Source organism: Oreochromis niloticus, linkage group LG11, assembly GCF_001858045.2.
Source record: "Oreochromis niloticus isolate F11D_XX linkage group LG11, O_niloticus_UMD_NMBU, whole genome shotgun sequence".
In the NCBI taxonomy this organism is placed as follows: Eukaryota; Metazoa; Chordata; class Actinopteri; order Cichliformes; family Cichlidae; genus Oreochromis; species Oreochromis niloticus.
Window position 1 is genome coordinate 3,691,108 of NC_031976.2, and position 18,572 is coordinate 3,709,679.

At 39.7% G+C, this 18,572-nt stretch overlaps 2 protein-coding genes and 1 long non-coding RNA gene across 4 annotated transcripts in view; 2 read left to right on the forward strand and 1 right to left on the reverse strand.

Moving 5' to 3' along the window:
• Positions 1-18,572, forward strand: part of LOC109204193 (uncharacterized) — a 242,564-nt gene that overhangs the window by 103,749 nt on the left and 120,243 nt on the right. The window lies entirely within an intron of this gene.
• Positions 8,629-13,928, forward strand: LOC109200316 (G2/M phase-specific E3 ubiquitin-protein ligase-like). The gene is made up of 4 exons (XM_019355828.2): positions 8,629-8,919; positions 9,062-9,216; positions 9,430-9,668; positions 10,617-13,928. Exons 1-4 carry the CDS (start codon positions 8,659-8,661, stop codon positions 10,865-10,867), a joined length of 906 nt encoding a protein of 301 aa, XP_019211373.1. The 5' UTR covers positions 8,629-8,658; the 3' UTR covers positions 10,868-13,928.
• LOC102075595 (uncharacterized) lies at positions 13,806-14,859 on the reverse strand. The gene is made up of 2 exons (XR_268046.4): positions 14,285-14,859; positions 13,806-14,107 (listed from the first exon to the last, which is right to left on the reverse strand). It is a non-coding gene; the product is annotated as an uncharacterized LOC102075595 (long non-coding RNA).

The window sequence follows — 18,572 nt, forward strand, 5'->3', positions numbered from 1 at the left end:
ACAAAATGGGTCGCACAGTGCCGCTCCACCATTAACTCTCACACCACTGTTTCACTTGCCAAGCTCTGGCAGCCACAGATCATGTTACTGTTCCCTCTAGTATGAACTACCGTAGTCCATGTTCATAGCATTTTGCTCCTAGTTGTAGAACTCAAAGTTAACATTCATGCATTCTAGCCTTGTTTTTAATTTTACCTTTTGCACCACATACACATACTTGTCTGTTTTTTCTATTTTATTACTATATTTCTATTTCTATGTACAGCACTTTGGTCTACCAGGTGTGTTTTTAAAGTGCTATATAAATGATGATGATGATGATGATGATGGTTATGATGTAAAGAACGTTTTCTGTTAACTTCACTCTGAGCCTGCGCTCGAATCTGCTCCTGAGTACACTTCATGTTTCTTGTTGTTTAAGGAAGAGAGTTCGATTATAGTCTTAGTCATTTACAGTGATACGATAGTTGTAGGACAGGCATGTCCAAAGTCCGGCCCGCGGGCCAATTGCGGCCCGCGGTCCAGTTTTAATTGGCCCTCAAGTAATTTTATAAATAGAATCGAAAATGGCCCGCACTTCAACTTTTGCTTGAGTGTATTGCACTTCTTAGTTTAACACCAGGGGAGCTGCTGTTGATCAAGGCAGTTGCTCTACCAAAAAGGACAATCACAGAAGAAACTTACCCCAAGTTACTAAACATGGCAGAACCAAAGAAGCCAAAGGTAGAAAGTGAGTGCAGAAAATTTCAGACACGGTGGGAGAGTGAATATTTCTTCAAAGAATTCAAGGGGACGTGTGTCTGTTTGATCTGCACTGAAACTGTGGCAGTTATGAAAGAGTATAATGTACGACGTCATTATGAAACCAAACATCAGGCCTATGCATCCTACACTGGTGCTGAGCGAGAGCAGAAATTAAAGCAAAGGGTAGCTATCCTGCGGGGTCAGCAACAGTATTTTTTTGGTGCTCAAATTGTCCAGGAAAAGGCTCCAATAGCAGCTATGAGGTCGCCCAACTCATCGCAGGACATGGCAAGCCTTTTTCAGATGGAGACCTCATAAAACACGGCCTCGTTAAAGTCACCGAAATAATGTGCCCGGAAAAAGTGCAGGACTTCAACAACGTCAGCATGTCCAGAAATACAGTTGTGCGACTAACTGAAGACTGTCAGCCAACATTAAACTGTAACTGTCTGATAAAGCTGTGCTTTTGATTTTTACTCCATCGCATGCGATGAGAGCACCGATGCCACAGACACCGCACAGCTGCTAATTTTTTTTTGCGGGAGTGGACGAGAGCACGAGCACTTTAGGTGAGTAAAAAATATATTCCACAGTACCCGTGTGTTAATATGCAGGTACACATGCTTCAAATATCAATAATGCGCATCAATTCTGTCACTACCCTGCTTTTGCGCACCACTTTCTTATATGCGTTTTTCTTGTTAACACACAGAGTACACACCGCTGTGCACAGCGCACGCACACGCAAAGTCAGCTGATCTCATCTGATGCAGATCGGCTCCTTGATCAAGTGACATTTGTCCGGATTTTTGGCACGAGTGGCGTATGATCAGCACTGCAGCTGGATGGCCCGATTTACATACCCAGCGCAGCTTATACTCACCAGAATAATACTTACTAAAATTATATGGACTCGTGTTATTAAGTCCAGTTCAGTCTGTTAATGTTGATAATCGTTTCAAACGAACGTTAATAGATGTTTTGCTAAGCCTAATAACGTAAATAACAAACTTGAAATGTACCCGTCCTATTTTCCCCTTTGTTGTTTTTTCTCTGTGCTGTAAATCTTCTGTCTAAGAAGAAATCTGAGGCTGCTGTTCTGAGAATGAGCTACCAAAGTTTTTTCTGAATAAATCAATAAAGATCCATTTATGGAAAGCTGTGATGAATTATATTTAACAATATAACACATTTGACCACTTTTAAATGATTTTTCTAACTTTAATATGCTACAATTAAGGTTATATACCTAATTTCTAGTAAGTGGCCCAGCCCTCCTATATTTTTATGTATGTGGCCCTCAGCGAAAAAAGTTTGGACACCCCTGTTGTAGGACATACCCTGCTTGCTGGTGTTTTTTCGTGGACAAACTTGGACTGTATTAGAAATCTATACATTACTGTGATCCTACAAAGACAAAAATTTAAATTATTACTTTCAACAGGTTTATATATTTAAATAAATCAAAAATTCCATGTTAGTCTTCTGAAAATTGTGACTGAGCACTTTTGGAAACACTCTGTCACAGTATTGAGACTGTGAACAGTTACAGAATACATCTGAAATAATGTCAGATTCTAACAGGTTATAGTTCTGTTATACAGCTTTTGAATCTACTCTTCATACATATTCCTATCTTTAATAACAGTATGTCAACGATGTCAACCAATATTTTCATATTTCAAATACACACCCAAGTTAAAAATTTGATCTCCACATCTTCTACTCTGCATATCTGAAAAATCAGTTTGATAACGTTACAATTCCATTTTCAAATGTTCCCATCTATGTTATTCATCTTGTTTATTTTAAATGCTGTCATTAGTTTTATTTTTTTCCAACTTATTAAAAAAATGAACATGTCTACATTGTTTTGTTCACTTGAATAAAATGACATTTTTGTATCGTACTCTGGGTTCTTGAAAACCACGCTGTCTTTAACTTTATTTTTTATTTTCTGCATATACTGTTGTTTATTCATTTCTTTACTCTTTGAGGCTGCCATTCTGTGTTCCTAGTGCAAAGTCTGCATTTCTGTGTCCTATCTTTAGTTGGTTACTAGTACTTTATATTGTTGACGTCTAGTCTTTTGTGCACTTGCTTTTGCTTCCACTGGTCATACTTGTTTGATTCAATTCACCTGTGTCTTGTTTTCCCAGCTGCGTCCTCTCTCCCTAATCAACTTGCGCAAGTATTTAAGCCCCCAGCTTTTCACTCTGTTGTTCTGTTTCAAGTTGTACACTTTGTTTGTCTACCTTGTGGCTTCCTGTACATTAGTTTTGGATTCTTGGAACTTTAAAAAAAAAAAATCAATATTATTATCTCGCTTCACTGCGGATTTGCTGCACTCATATTTAAGGTCAGTTTTCAGTTCATGGAGTTTGTCTTTCAGTCTGCAGTGTCGGGTTTAATGATAGCTTAACAGTCTCATGTGGCTCTTTGTATACACCACTGTATTACTAAATCCTGGTATTGTAGATACAACTATACATGCGTTTAAAAGGCACATGCGTGCTTATCAGGGTGGACATCAAAAGCTGAAAATTCGGAACATCTGTCACGATCTAATTCAGATGAGTTTACTGAAATTGCAACTTGGTGTTGCACTATGACTTCATGGTTTGACAGTCTGTTAATCCCGCTTACTAGAAAAAGGCTCTTGGATAATTACTCGGCTGTAGAGTTAAATGACTAAGTTTCTCCCACTGAACATACTGTATTATATGCAGCACCTACGTACAACCTCACCATCATTAGAGCCACGTAATTGCGCATTGATTTTTCCGGTGAGCATGCGACGTAAAGTCACGTGGGCATGCCGCGTGAGCAATCGAACTGAGTCTAAAGTTTTCATGTGCAAATTGAAGCGGGTGCTCTCCAATCATCAAAAGTAACAAAGTCATTGAACACATTATACAGTTACCTTTACGTTTACCTACCATATATCACAGATTTGCTTTTTTTAGTACTATGCAAAAAAGCAACCACAGAGCGACAGTCTGGGTCAATGGTGGCCGAGGCGACGGCAAGGCTAAAGAAACCCTCGAAGCGTTAGGCTAGCTCTGTAACTGAATATAACAAAAGTATAAAACGAAATGTGTTCTTTGTTGCCGGACTGTAAGATGAAAGTAGATACAATTTCGGGCTCCTACATTTTGTCCGAAACTTAACGAATCTATTACTGTACTGGAAATAACGAATAGAATTAAATTCATTCTTACCTTATAATCGTGGTGCAGGCCAGTGCAGTGCATGAACTTATGCCTTCTCCAGTGAATTCCGCTGAGAGTAACTGTAATGTCCCGCTCTACTGTACAAGACTTGTGAATGGTTACCTGAAGGGATGTACCACTGTGAGGGGGGTGCTAGGAATAGTCCAAGTGATCGCTGCTTTAATTTCCCGGTCAACTATACATACATTGCAAGTAGACATGATTTATTAAAGCTGTTGAACTGTAACTAGACCATAAATCAGTGATAACAAAAGAACACCAATCTATTTTCTCCGGTACTTTATACCCGCTCAGTAACTTAACGCTCAACTACAAATCAATGGCTTTTTTTTATGGTGACCTGTAGGGATTTACCACTGAAAGAGGCTCTTTGGATGATCGCAGCTTTGATCTCTGGTCATCTATAAATAGACGTTGGTTGTTGTTTTTCAACGTAGTTGTTGTCACCTGGTCAACTACAAATAGATCAAATATCAATGACAAAAACAACATTAAATCAACATTATTACAAAGTCCCTACAGTGCAGTACAATGTAGCCTAATCCGGCTAATGTAACAAGTGTGATAAAACCGTATTTCAATAATATAAAGTGGCAAATGAAGTAACATATTAAAGACTTATTAACATGCCTCACCTAAAATGGCATGTTGGCAACATTCCTAACGGACCAAGGTTAGCATGACTTTTTTTTTTCACTTACTACAAAGCTAACATGTAACATGCGCTTAAAAGGACAAAGTAATGTTTCAGAATCATGGCTTAGCTTTAGGTAGCAAAGTCAAACAGTAATTGAGATTAACTAGGGTACTTGCAGTCAAATGTGGTGTTTTTTTGTTGGTGCAGAGATTTCGCATCCATTCACTTGAATGTAGTTTGTCGCACATAGCTTGATTGAGACAACACAAATATGAGGTTGACTGTGATTGGTTACCACAAATTCGGATCACAGGTTGTGTTAAGGGGTGGATTAAAAAAAAAAGTTCAGTCTTGCCGATCCAATCACGAACAATGTACCTTCTCCCGCCGTACTTTGAATTTTCGGGATGCTATATATATCTGCCCAGCCTTTTGGCGGACTTTTTATGGACAATCATGTCTGAACGTACCGCTGCGTTTCGACGGAGAGTCAATGATATCAGAGACAGAATGAATGCCCAATTTAACCGGCTACTGAATCAAGATGACGGTGAAGAGGGACTTCTCTTCTACAAAGGTGAAACGCTTTGGTGGTGGTTACTATATTGGCAAGCTTCTAGCTTTGCGCCTTTTTGTTCTTGCCAAAAAAAAAAAACCTTACGTTTTTAAATAATAAATTGCTCGTTTACTAATTATCTGTTACAATTCAATCCACAGCATTTAACAAATTCTGTAATCATAAAAGTCTCTCCTAGGTTGACGATTTCAAATGACAGTCATTTTAATCCCTCTTATATGCATTTATGCATAAGGATTTTAGTTTATAAATGTAGCATATCCCACGTTTTCTGGGAGCATTTAATTTGCCAGACAATCGGAAAATGCATGCAATAAACACCGATATGTTGAACATTCATGCCTTACTCGGAGTGTGTGGTGTTTTGTTTTGTTTTGTTGGGGGGGGGTCTCTGTGTCATATTAGTTTGTGACTTAACTTATCTCATGGTCTAATGATAGCTTTGGAGTTTTCCGCCAACAGCACGGGGGTGGACCAGTGCGCAGGCCAAGAGGCGGGAGAACCAGACATCGCCAGTTAACGTTTAAGGTGTCAGTACTAAGGAATCCGACACTGACCCACTACCGATCTCATAGGGGTAATCTCTATTTTAAGATTAATTATTTGGAGTGATGGTTTTCAAAAAATTGCATCATGGTGTCATTTGTTTACAAATTGTAGAATTTGGCATTAGAGATTTAGCACCTTTGTAATCTTTATTTCCTTGCACCAATAAATTGATGTGGAGACACTACAATGTGACAATTTACCCTTTTCTGTTTTAGGGAAGTTCTAAATAACATTACCAGCTAACTTGGTTTAAATTTGTTTACAGATGCCACTCCTGCTACTCGGGTGGTCGTTCCTGTAAACCTAAATGCCGCTGAATTCAGGCAGGCACTACGGGACAATATTGCAGACATACCTTTGCAGTTCGATCTATGCAAAGTGAACGGACAGCGGCTCATTCTTCCTCTTGAAGAGGAGACGCCCCAAGAAATTAGAGCAAGAAACCTACTGGGTCGCTCCAATCTTTATATCCGTCCAAAGGTATTCAAATGTTCCACTGGGGTGGCTGATGTGGCATAATTGTCACTATTACTGTAACTCAGTGGCTCTCCAGTCACCCTAATATTGTATAAGCCATCTTAACATGTCACTGCTCAGAATAGTAAATGCTGTGATTTCCCCAAAGGATTTAAGACATTCATCTGATCACTATGCCAGATGGCATAGTGCCCCGTCAGTTGAGTCACTGTTAATAACAGAAATGCAGTAGAGCAAGCTTGAACTGTGGTCTAACGGTTTTTTGTTGTTTATGGGCTGATGTGCATCTTTCATAAAACAATTGTGTGTAAAGATTTATATTTTTTCATTTTGTTATTGTAATCCCAGTTTCCTGGGTTTTGGTGTTCTGGGTTTTTCATTCTTTTGTAATGTCCTTAACCTTTCTTTTTTTTCATTTGTTGTTCAGTTTCATTTATATTTTAATACTGTTTTAGATTACAGAAGCCAATGACGACTCAACTGGTGAAGTGGTGCAGTCTGAAATGGCAATGTAAGTGTTTGACCACTGCCTTTGGACTGTAGCACTATAAATGCATTACACCCTCTCCTCATCAATATTTACCATATTGCAGTGTGCTGCATGACACAGAGACACCTGACCATGGCAGGCACAATGTACAGGAGCCAGAGGTTATCAGGTAAATGGCACTGTTTGTTTATGAGTTGGAATTTTAATCTTAAATATTGCACAAATTTTATTTTTTGGTAAAACTGTTGTACAAACTAATTCTCATTATTATAACTTGGATCATTTTGTGTAGTCTAGATCAAGAAATATCTGCGTTGGGGTCCTGTTCCTGTTATTAAATATTACTGCTATTCCTTTGCAGTGGTCTGCATGAAAACCATACAGCTAATTCTAGTAGGCCTGGTCTCCAGGAACCAGAGGTTAACAGGCAAGTGGTAGTTGATGAATAACATGCCAAAACTGAAGTGTAAACTGTAACTTATTGTCTATTTACCTATGGTGTGTGTTTTATAAGTACAATATAACGGGTGAGACCAGCAAAAATTAAAAATTTAAAGGTTGCATGTATTGAACGGAGTACATTTATGTACTCTGACTATAGACCAATGGTTTAATTGCCTCATTTTGTTTGTTTTGCCTTTTCACATTTTTGAGATTTGTTGATGTCGTGATATTGGCATTTTTAATTGCTGACAATGCATCGATAACACTTTAGTCAGCCTGACCATTCAGACACTTGGAACTACAGATCACCCAAAGTATTCCCAGTAAACAGTTCTGTGTTTACAAATTTCAGTGTAATTCCATAAATGGACACTGTAGTGGCAGTTCCTTATGTTTCCCAAAACATCTAACAAAAAATATACAGAAGACACTGCTGCCCTGTGATAATCTTTTGTACGCAGGCAAAACTGCACTGTCCAAACTTGAAGTTGCATTGTATAGTTTATTGATCCAGTTTGTAAACCAATAACAAGATCTATTTTTGTTGCTTCATGCTGCTTGTCTCAAATTTAAAAACAAAACAAAAAAAACACACAAAACCATTGGCCTATCCCAGTGCATGCTGGTCCTATACCAGTCTCTTAATTTATCAAAAATGGCCCTGAAGTTCTTCCTGGCTGACTTGACAAGATAAACAACAAAACGATGAAGTGAGTATTAACCTACAAATAAAAAAATTAATTAACCCCAAAATAGAAGTAAACTAACAAAACTTTACATTTTAATATTTTGAAATTTGTTAAAATACAAATGCTCCAACACATGTAATCAAGGACCACGTGGCCATTTTAAGTGGCTGTATCTGTACAGTAAAAGAATCTGATTTCACATTATCAGATGAGTCAATACATTTCAATATGTATACATGATATTAAAAAATCAAATGCATTTGTGTTCTGTTTAGGGAAGAGTTTTACATCGACTCTGCAGAGTCAGAAGTATCAGACCTGGATGAGGCTGTCCTGGCTTCCCCTGAACAAAATGATTCACATGTATGTGTCATGAACAACACCGCCAGAACTGCTGTGGATGTTTTTATGTAGTCGTGACCGCTCTCGCTCTCTCTCTCTCTCTCTCTCTCTCTCTCTCTCCCACCCCCCTCCTTCAGGATGAGATGGACCTTGCTACTGTCCTGAAAGATTTCCAGGAAACGCATCTTGACACCAGCAATTATTGTACAGTAATAGCCCGACGAAGGAAAATCCTACATAGTGCCTGCATGGCACTTTCGAAGTCATATTTTGCCTGGCATAAATTGCCAAACATTGAATTCGTTGGTGAAATGGCCGATGATTATGGAGGCCCAAGGCGGGAATTTTTCGGTAAGCAAAAGTCCCATCTCTCCCACACAATAATAGAATGTGTGAATGTGTTTTTTGTTGTTATTGCAAAGATGAAATCACAATTTGACTCAATTTTTTTTTCTACCTTTTCCTGCAGCTTACTTATGGTCGAAACTCAGAATTCCCTAGGGATTTTTGAGGGGAAGCCTGGCAGTCTGCTGTTCAGTTATAGCCAGCAGTTGCTGTCGAGCAACAAGTTTTATACGGCTGGTAAACTGATTGCTTGGTCGATAGCACACAATGGGCCAGGGCCACGGTGTATCAATAGACACCTGTTCTGTATGATGTGTGGCCAGAAGACATCTCTTGATGACTTTGATGTCGAGGTCTTCATGGACGAAGACATTAAACAGAACATAGAAAAGGTAAAGCTGTGTACATGCTGAGGTGTAATTAAATTCAGTGAAACACAATGCATAGCTTGACTCATCAGTTGAATGTCTCAAATGTAAGTCAACTAGTGAATGCTTCAAACGTATGTATTTATGGAGCTGCCTGATTTTCAAGGTTTCCAACTGCAGCACCCCAGAAGACCTGGCAGACTTGAAAAGTCACCTTGGGGACTGGATTGCAGGCTGTGGTATCCCTGACATCTACACTGCCACACTACTTGATGTTAAGAGGATAAGGGGCGAGATTGTATCTCATTTTGCGTTTCACAGGTGAGAATTTGTTAGAAAATTACAAAGTAGTTTGCTGGTCAGTGCTCGTCTTCCCATTGTGTTCCCCCTAATAGTTAACACTTAAACAAATCAATCTGCTGAATTGATATTGCAGTTAAGGTAGTGTTGAAATTGACAAAACAAGCCTTTTTCTGTTTTGTTTGACTGTTTTGCTATGTGGTATGAATTGAGAGTACAATCTGTGGTCAACAGGGTTGCCAGCATGATTCAACAGTTTGTTGCCGGTATGGACTCGTGTGGTCAGTTCTGGCAAATGGTGAAGAGATGCTGGAAGCAGTTCCTTCCTGTATTTACAAATGCAGGAAATAAACTTACAAGGAACAGCTTCCAGGATCTCTTCACCATTGGATGGAGTCCAGCTGGAAGTAACAGACGTGAAGAAGAGGAAGCCACCATCTTTCAGTGGGAATGGTGGCTTATGGCCATTCAGGGTGAGTACATAGAATACAACACATGTCTTGGTTCTGTTTGAATTGCTTCAGGCATCTCATGTTAAATACAGTGTCCACAATACAAATACAGACAACTAAATCTAAACAACACTTGGGTGCAATGAAACCTTTGAACTTTGCAAAATCCACACATTCTTACAGCATATGGGGAAGTTTTTGATTATTTTACCTTTTAGGTAAGTTATTTTAAAGGAAACGACCTACAAATATTTTGGAAGATTATTTCTTCTGTCATTTCTACCAGATCTTGGTTGTTGAGACTGATAGGATGTAATTTGATTTTCATTGTGATTTCTGTTAACACTAATTTTATTACATGACCACAAACTTCTCTTAACACTAAAATATTTGTATTTAAATTAGTAAAATTTATGATTCCACTGTATTAGCACATCTGAGATTAAGGAAGTGTGTTTGCAGTGTTTAAGACAGGTCTCACCTTTCAAATTGTGTTATTCTGTCTCTTTGAGACAACGGTCATTTGTTAATTAGATGCACTGCCTAAATTGAAGCTTCAGGTATTCCATTGACTATAACGAAACCTCCTGTATATTAGTGTCCTAGGGTAATCGAGTGGTGCAATGACAACACCCACGCAAATGTGACATCACTAGAAAGCCAATGTACTCTTGCAAGGACAGAATGAATAACTTAAAAAAACAAAACAAACATACACATTGCAAAAACAGTCCTTGACATATAGGTCTGACTCGGAGGACCAAAATTAATTTCCTGTCTTAGGAGGGCAGGATTGCTTTGAGTATTTATTTATTTTTAATACAATGCTTGCAATATTGGGTTTGCCTAACAACCTGTTTTTGACTCCAAAATAGTCATTAACTTAACTGCTCTACTATGCAGTCGGGGTGTAACTGATTATAAATCTACACATTGCACCTTATTTAACAGTTGTATGTATTTTAACAGAGCAAGAGGTGGACCACACGTTTGAGGAGCTGCTGGTCTTTATAACTGGGGCTGACTTGCTTCCACCACTGGGGTTCCCACAGTCCTGCAACATAGACTTTTACGATCAGGAGTCAGGGATGCGGCGCATCCCATACGCATCAACGTGCAGCTTATCCCTGTATCTCCCAAGAGGTGTTGCAGATGAAGATCAATTTAAAGATCTTATGAACGATGCATTAAAAGGATCCCTGGGATTTGGAAAGGTGTAGCTGCATACATGAACTGATGCTGGGAAGCTGGGGTTAAAACCTGTGGGCTTTTGGGATGAAGTTGTTATTGTGTTCTTAAGTGGGATCTTAAAGGGGATTGCTCCTGGCACTCAGGCTTCTTAAAGATTAAACATTTTAAAATTGTTTTTACAAATGACTGTTCATTGTGTATATAGTTATATTTATAGTCCAGTTAAGACAACTGGGGTATGCATGCATCAAGCCATGCAAAATAAGTGGTGTTCAGAAAGTTTCCAGGAAATAGTTCAAATGACAATTCATCTAGAAAGATTGTTGTTTATGTTCAATTATAGTACACTGCATAGAGTGTGGGTTTTTTTTTTTTTTTTTTTTTTTAAATTTCTTTATTGTTTTTCAAGATGTACAATAGATGCCAAACAAACTTTGAACTAAAAGACACTGACTTTTGTAAAATAAAAGATTGTAGTGTCAGTTCTCATGGTGTCTTGTCTGTTTACAAATTAAAGTTGAGGCTTACCTGTTACTGTCAAATACTGGCATTAGGTTCCATTGACGAGGGCTATGTAGTACAATTATGTGCTTAAGTCCAGGTAAATGGTTCAATGAATTTACCCTCATCTGTTCGCAAACCAAGAACTCAAGAATCAGCTCAACTCACACTTAAAAGTTATGAATTAATGTTACTGCTTTCGAGAACAAAGCAGTTTTAACAAACTGACTTTAAACTTTGGTGTTAACTCTGAGATTGGCACCTGGCCTTTGACTATAACCTGGTTAAAAATCAATTTGAGGACTCTGAACATGTGTCAGTGCTGACCGTGATATCATTTTTGTTAAATTGTTCGAGGGGGAGTTCTATGGAAACATTTAAGACTTCTGCCTAATTTTACATTTATATAGTTTCACATAAACTTTGTAGTGAATTATGTAAATGTGGTAGAATTATGTAAGAGATGATGGCTGTAAAGCTAGTGTTTTTTGCAAAAAATAACATCAAGATAATGAACACTGGTATTAAAATCATATTTTATACATAAGGCACTAACTGTAATTATCAAAGTAAAGAAAATGATTTGTTAGACTCAGTTGGTGAACGATGCTTAAAAAGTGTGTAGCAATTCGGACAGTCAATCCAGTGATTGCTTTGCTTTTTCTATGGTCACGGCTTACCTACTTTATTACAGTCATTTGGCTGTACATGACAATATATTTAGCTACAGTTCCTTCTGCTTGTTTAGGTTTCTCCCTGTGTTCTAGGTTCATTCAGCCCAACCTCAAGAAACTTGTCTGCTTGCCTACTGTCATCTCTACAAGCCTCATCATATTCATGCTGTCTGACTCTGCTGATAAGGAACCAATATCGCTGAAATGAACAGTCGCTTTATAGCCTATATTTTTAAACCTCAGTTCATCCAAAAACGGGATTACACAGTGGTACATGTTTATAGATCAAACACTCTAAAAATGAATGTTTTTCATTTTCCCTAATGTGTGTGCACAAAGGACACAGCCACCAGTGCTTCTACAGTGTTTGTTTTTAATTTTAGCTACAGGGTGGTTTTAATAAATGTCACACATGAACTTGTAATCTCTGAAAAATAAGGGGAAAAGGTGAGATTTGAAGTGACTAACTTCAAGATACCTTCAATGCACTAAGTCGGAAGAAGAAAATTAACTCCCCTTTAGCTGCTTAAACCAAAGAGCTTGAAGCAGAGGAAGAGAGTTATCTTTGTAGAATGTCTGCCAGGTCTATTGAGTTAAGGGAAAAAAGCCACATCAAAATATGTTCACAACTGTCTACTGACAGTGAAGATGTAAAATGACATAAGGGAATGCCACATATTTCTCTTCTTGTGGTTTCCAAAAACAATTTTAAAAGAGGCTATACACATGACATTTTTTCTACTTAATTTACTCGTGTGTGCCATCCAGAGGGAAATACCTCGTAATCAGAATCGCATTAATTGGCAAAGTATATGCGCAAACACATACAAGGAATTAGGTTCCAATTGAGGGCGTCTCTCAAGTACAAAAATGTAAAACACAATCCATCTATGTGTATGGACATACATAAATACACATGCACACAGGTGTATAAACTAACAATATAATACACAATCTAATTCTTTTATACAGAAATTACAGGTTTACAGAAGTTAATACCAAAGAGTGCAGTTGCAGTCTAGCAGTGTGACAGTTCAACCACTTAGGAGGGAGATGGCGAGGGGAAAGAAAATGTTCCTGTGTCAGGTGGTCCTGGTTTGCGGGCTTCTATATTGTCTACCAGAGGGCAGTGGGTCAATAAGTCTATGTCCAGGATGTGAGGGGTCTGATGATTTTCCATGCCTGTTTCCTGGTTCTTGAAAGATGCAGGTCCTGGATGGAGGGCAGGGGGTGCCATTACAATTTAAGGCTATTATACAGTGGTATTACTTTAAACTGAGTAAAACGGTATTTTGATAAAAGGTCTCCGTTTGTTACAGAAAAAGCATACTGTCATTTATTTGCTTTTATTATTTATTTATATGCCCTCCGCGGACCATCCCTGCACACTAAGGGCTGCGCACAGGGAGAAGGCGCACTAGGTTACGATCAGATCTTCCCTGGGCAGGGAGAGGTGATGAACTGTATGCCACTTTTTCATTGGCATACATTAAGTACAATGTTTTATTGCCTACGGTGGGGCAGGTCACATACTGGGTGAAGGTGGGCAGTGTGGAGTCCAGCGAGACATGATTAAAGTCCCCTGATATTAGAAGAAGAGCTCTCGGAGATTGCGTCTGCAGTCTGCGGACCACAGAGAGTCACAGGCTGCCTCCACGGATGCTAACGGCTATTAGCTCAATGTCTCTGTTGCAGAGTTGTTCTTTCACAGCAATGTGCCCAGGGATACCACAGCTGTCTTTAACAAACACTGCCCAGTCCCCCTCCTTTCCTCTCACCGCTGTCTCTCGTCTTGTCCGGCCGCAGCAGCTGGAAGCCGGGCAGCCTACTCACAGAGGGAGTACCGGGCAGTGTCGGGGTACTGCCACTGTGACCGGGTTAGCGTCATTAGCTCCTCAATCATATCAGGGAGCGATCTCACGTTTACAGTGATTACAGGAAGGAGAGATGGTGTGTAAGGTGTCCTTCTCGGGAGACATCACCCCCGTCTCTTCCCTCACTGGGGACGTAGGGTCTGTCTGCTGGTAGCGCAGCTGCAGGGGCAGCGCTAACAGCTGATCCCTAACGTAAACAAAGGAGCCATGCGCCGAGTGTCTAAATACGGGTGAAAAAAGAGAAGACAAAAGAAGAGAAAAGTCAACATAACTAGCACGGAGCGGTAATGCATGACGGCAGAATCTGATTGCTAAGACATAAGTTAAAGGTTAAGAGAAGTAAAGAGGAAAATAAGAAAGAAGCTCAGAAATTAGCAGAGCTAGCTCTGCTCATTACCTGTTAGCTGCCATAACAGGTACCACAGTTAAGGTTTCAGAAAAAGTATTCTGTCGTTTGTTTGCTTGATCATGCCTTAACCACATCAAAATGCATAGTGGGATTATAATACAAGTCAATACTGTGACAAGCACTGGTACTGAATAGGCAATCACTTAGCAGCAAGGTGAATCGGTGATGCATTAGTGTGGTCTGCACTTCCTCTTCTTTGATTGGGTGAAATGAGTTGAAAGTAATTGGATGAGGGAACCATGGGGAGTGCCCTGCATAATTTCAATAAAACGCCGTTTTAAACGCCGTTACAGCTGGCACAGAACGCCGTAAAAAACGCCGTTTTTATGCATCTTTGAACGGCGTTTTCTGCCGAGTGGCGGAAAAAACGGCGTTTCCGTCTGTCTTTGAACGCCGCTTTTTACGTCACTCAGATGGTGCGTTCAGGGCGCCATGTGAGAGTCGGAAAAAACGGCGTCTGTCGAAACAGAACGCCGTTTTTTTCGGCGTTTTGAAAAATTAAACGGCGTTTTTTACGCCGTTTCTTAATCAAACGGGTTAGAAAAGTGGTGAATTTTGGCACTAATGGCTTGCCATACCTATGTTGTGTGTGTGCGGGCCAGACGTGGTCTGCGTGAGTGTGGCTGATTGTTGTCTTGTGTGAGAATAAAATGTGTAAGGCTGCCTTAGAAGGGGATGTAAAATTTATGGAGAAATATTCACCGGGCAGCATGCAGTATGTAAGTTGTTGGTGTAAGAAATATGGATTTGAAGGGATATTAGTGGAAGTTCAGTGTAAAATGCTTGTAGAAAGAATAACTAAGTGCAGCAGGTAAAACAGGGACAGCTAAGCAGAGGAAGGAATTGCAGTTAGCAGTCGCTAAGTTGTGGCTGGAGCAGGCTCAAAAGAGAAGAGAGAGCAGAGGCAGAGGTGGAGGAGAGACTAAAGGCTGAGTATGGCGAGGCATTAGGAGCAGCGTTGAGTCCAAAACAGACTAGGCAGGAGAGGAGACAGAAAGGAAAGAAAGTGAACATAAACGTTGCAACCACATATCCATCCCTGACACAACAGAAAAAAAAAACATATGGTGTTTAAGTCTGCCTTGAAAGAGAATGAAATACACTGCAAAGTTTTATTGGGCAGCACGTGGTGTGTGGATCATTGATGAATGAAGTGAAATTGTGCTCTAAGCAGAAGTGAGTGTGAGCGTGTCTGACGTCACGGTGTGTGTGAAAAGGTATCCAGCTGGGGCAGACGTGATTCTGCAGGTCACCTGCCCAGTGGACAAAGAAATAACATAAGTTGCGTGGTGAATGATAGCACGAAGAGTGTTTGGTGTTTCTCAGCCTGAAACAGCTATAATGCTACTTTCTGTTTTGGAGAGAAGAACAGTTTAAAAAAGAGAGAGAGAGAGAGAGAGATGTGTGTGGTTTTAAGCAGTGATGAGAATAATGAAATGTGATGAGAGGAACACAAAAACATACAGAAAATACATCAACCATACTAACCCTACATGCATACACAATAAATGATACTCATGAAGACCAGACAGCATCTTAAGCATGAGATTCTGTTTGTCATCTTGTCCAAGTCACTAGTAAGATGAAAGTGATACATAGACTAGTGGACTGAATATTATAGGAGGACAGATGACTGCATCATAGAGGAAAACAGAATGCTGATGAGGGGTTTTAAATGAGTGAGCTGATTGTGAGTTTCTGGTGTGTGAAGAAGTTTTACCATGGCACACATTTGGATACATGAGAAGAAACTTATTATGTGATGAGACAACAGGGTTATGCTGTATGTTGTGTGTGGCTGATTGGATGAATGTTTGAGATTGATCTAGCTGTTGATTTGTCTTTTGTTACTAAGTTGAGCCTGCCAAATGGGTTGTTACGATTTATCCCCCTGGCATGAAGAACACGTGTCATGACTTAAACAAGGCCTTTCTTTCCTTGCTTTCCTTTATTTTCTTTCATTTCTTTTTATTTTGTTACTTTCATGGTGCACTGAAGGTTTCGTTTGAAGATCTCTGTTTGAGCAGATCTGCATGATTAGAACAGAAGCGCTATACGACTCGTCGTCGAGAAAACTGTTGCAAAAGTGAGTTTCTCCAAAAGATTAAAATGGGCTTGGGAGAAAGCCACTTATTTGGGACAATCAGAAAACAAGTCCCTGCCAAAAAGGATTCAGCGACTTAATCCAGTCTAAATTATTTTTCTTTTTTGAATTGACGTCATTGCTGGCAGTAGAAACTTATTGCGTCACGAGAGCTTCTACTGTCAGCACATAAAAATGGGGAAAAACTGACTGACAAAAGCTGACAAGACTGACTGACTTAACACCATTGTGTGAAGTTAACCCCCACCTGACAAAGGTGTGGATGCATCTCTGTGTGTCTGTTGCAGGAGCAGAAGGAGACCACAGGAGGAAACTTGGGTCACATGACTATGTGAACTCTGCAGATTTAACCTTTTAGTTTAAAATTTTCTCTGTCTGTGAATTCACCATGGTTTGTTATTAACTACTTTGTGTTGCTCACAGAGATTACTGTGAGAAAGAGTGTATACAAATGCGCAGCGCTAACATTTACATTCCTTTTTACAGCAGATGGTTAATCATGTGATTTGATCATGTGATTTACAGCAGGACACAACTTAATGTGTTTTTTCTACCACAGGATTACTGAGATTTTGTGTGAAGAAAACTGTAGTTACAGGCTGTGTGTTGATGATGAAATTACACTGTGTTGTGGAGAAAATATGAATGTTACAAGGGAGAAGTGAATACAGTGTGACACTGTTTGAAACCAGTGTTACTTCTTTTTACAGCGGAGTGTTAACTTTATGACCTTCTTGATCTCTGGAATCTGGATGGCCGGCACCTGACCACCAGGATGAACGTGTGTTTGGCTAATGTTTGTTTTCCTTTAAGAGTGCTTGTAAAGGATTCAGCACAGACAGACAAGTGACAATTGAACAAATGTGCAGTGGTTACAGAATAGTTGAATGTGGGGCTCATTAGCTGGCCACTATTGAGCTCACAGTGATAAAATGAGTGGAGTGACATTGCTTAAGGAAAGTCACCGATTAAATTGTGGAATAAATTGGGATGATTCATGATTTGGGACAAATTATGATAATAATAGTGATTTAATGATTGGAGAAAACCTGCACATGATATTTGTCTTTTATGCTGAATACCTTATTACTCATATGATCTATAGCCGGTTGAAAATGTGAAGTTTGATTTAACAGATTTGTCTTCCAGGATACAGGCTCCAGGTGGAGCTGAGAGTTAGACAAGCTAAACATTTAATTGCTGACTAATGTTTTTACACAGGGTTACAGCTTGGAGTGAAGCTGCTCCAACGGACAAACCCTGGAGATTGTTTTAGGGAGAATGTGCAACATTCTTGTACATGTCTCATTGGGGAGTTGACACGTGGCGGAAGCCATGTGGCAAGAGGAGTGTCATTTTAATTTGCAGATGTCGTGAGATGCCATGACGAGAGAAGTGACTGAGAGGATCATCCACAAGATGGAAGCTGAGGCCTGGAGAGAGGCTTCAGGAGGATCAGAGATCACCTTCAGCACAGAGAGCTGTGCTACTGGGCTTCCAGGAGATCGTCATGAGGAGACGCTGCACAGCAAAATCTTAAAATAAAATGAAAGAATTTCGACGTTGACGTTGAGGAAGACAACTAAGGTGTATGACGTGCTCTGCCTTTAAAATCTTCAGCAACGTTGAATCATGAGGATTTGAGGGAGCGTGCCAGGCTCCATAAGTGACAGCGCAGAGGAGGTCCAGCGATGGACTTGTGGTTCTGTGAACAGCACAAATGCCAGGTGACTGTGAAATAACTAACAGCACGTTTTCCACAAGTGAAGCCAGTAACTTACTATCCTAAAAGATTAGCTCTAGTTGCTTGTGCTTTACCTCCATGCGTGAGATCAGTATGTGCAGCAGCTTAAGCTGTACAATGTTTCAGGATATAGTTTTTCACCTTTTTGACACTGTTAGTTCCACACGAGGTAGATGTCTACTACTGCAGGCTAAAATTACATTTCTGTCACCTACAAGACACTTGTCTTTAATGTTACTGTTACTCTCACAACCACATATTACCAAAAAGTGATGCACAATTCTGAATCCGTCAAACCTTTTGCCAACGAAAGAAGAGGCCACTTCTCATGAGTGTAGAGACCACGTAGAGAAGGAGTGTAAGCCGAGGGATGACTTAACAGATGTGCCACTTGGTGAGGGAAAGGTTTGGTTTGTTGATGGTTTGAG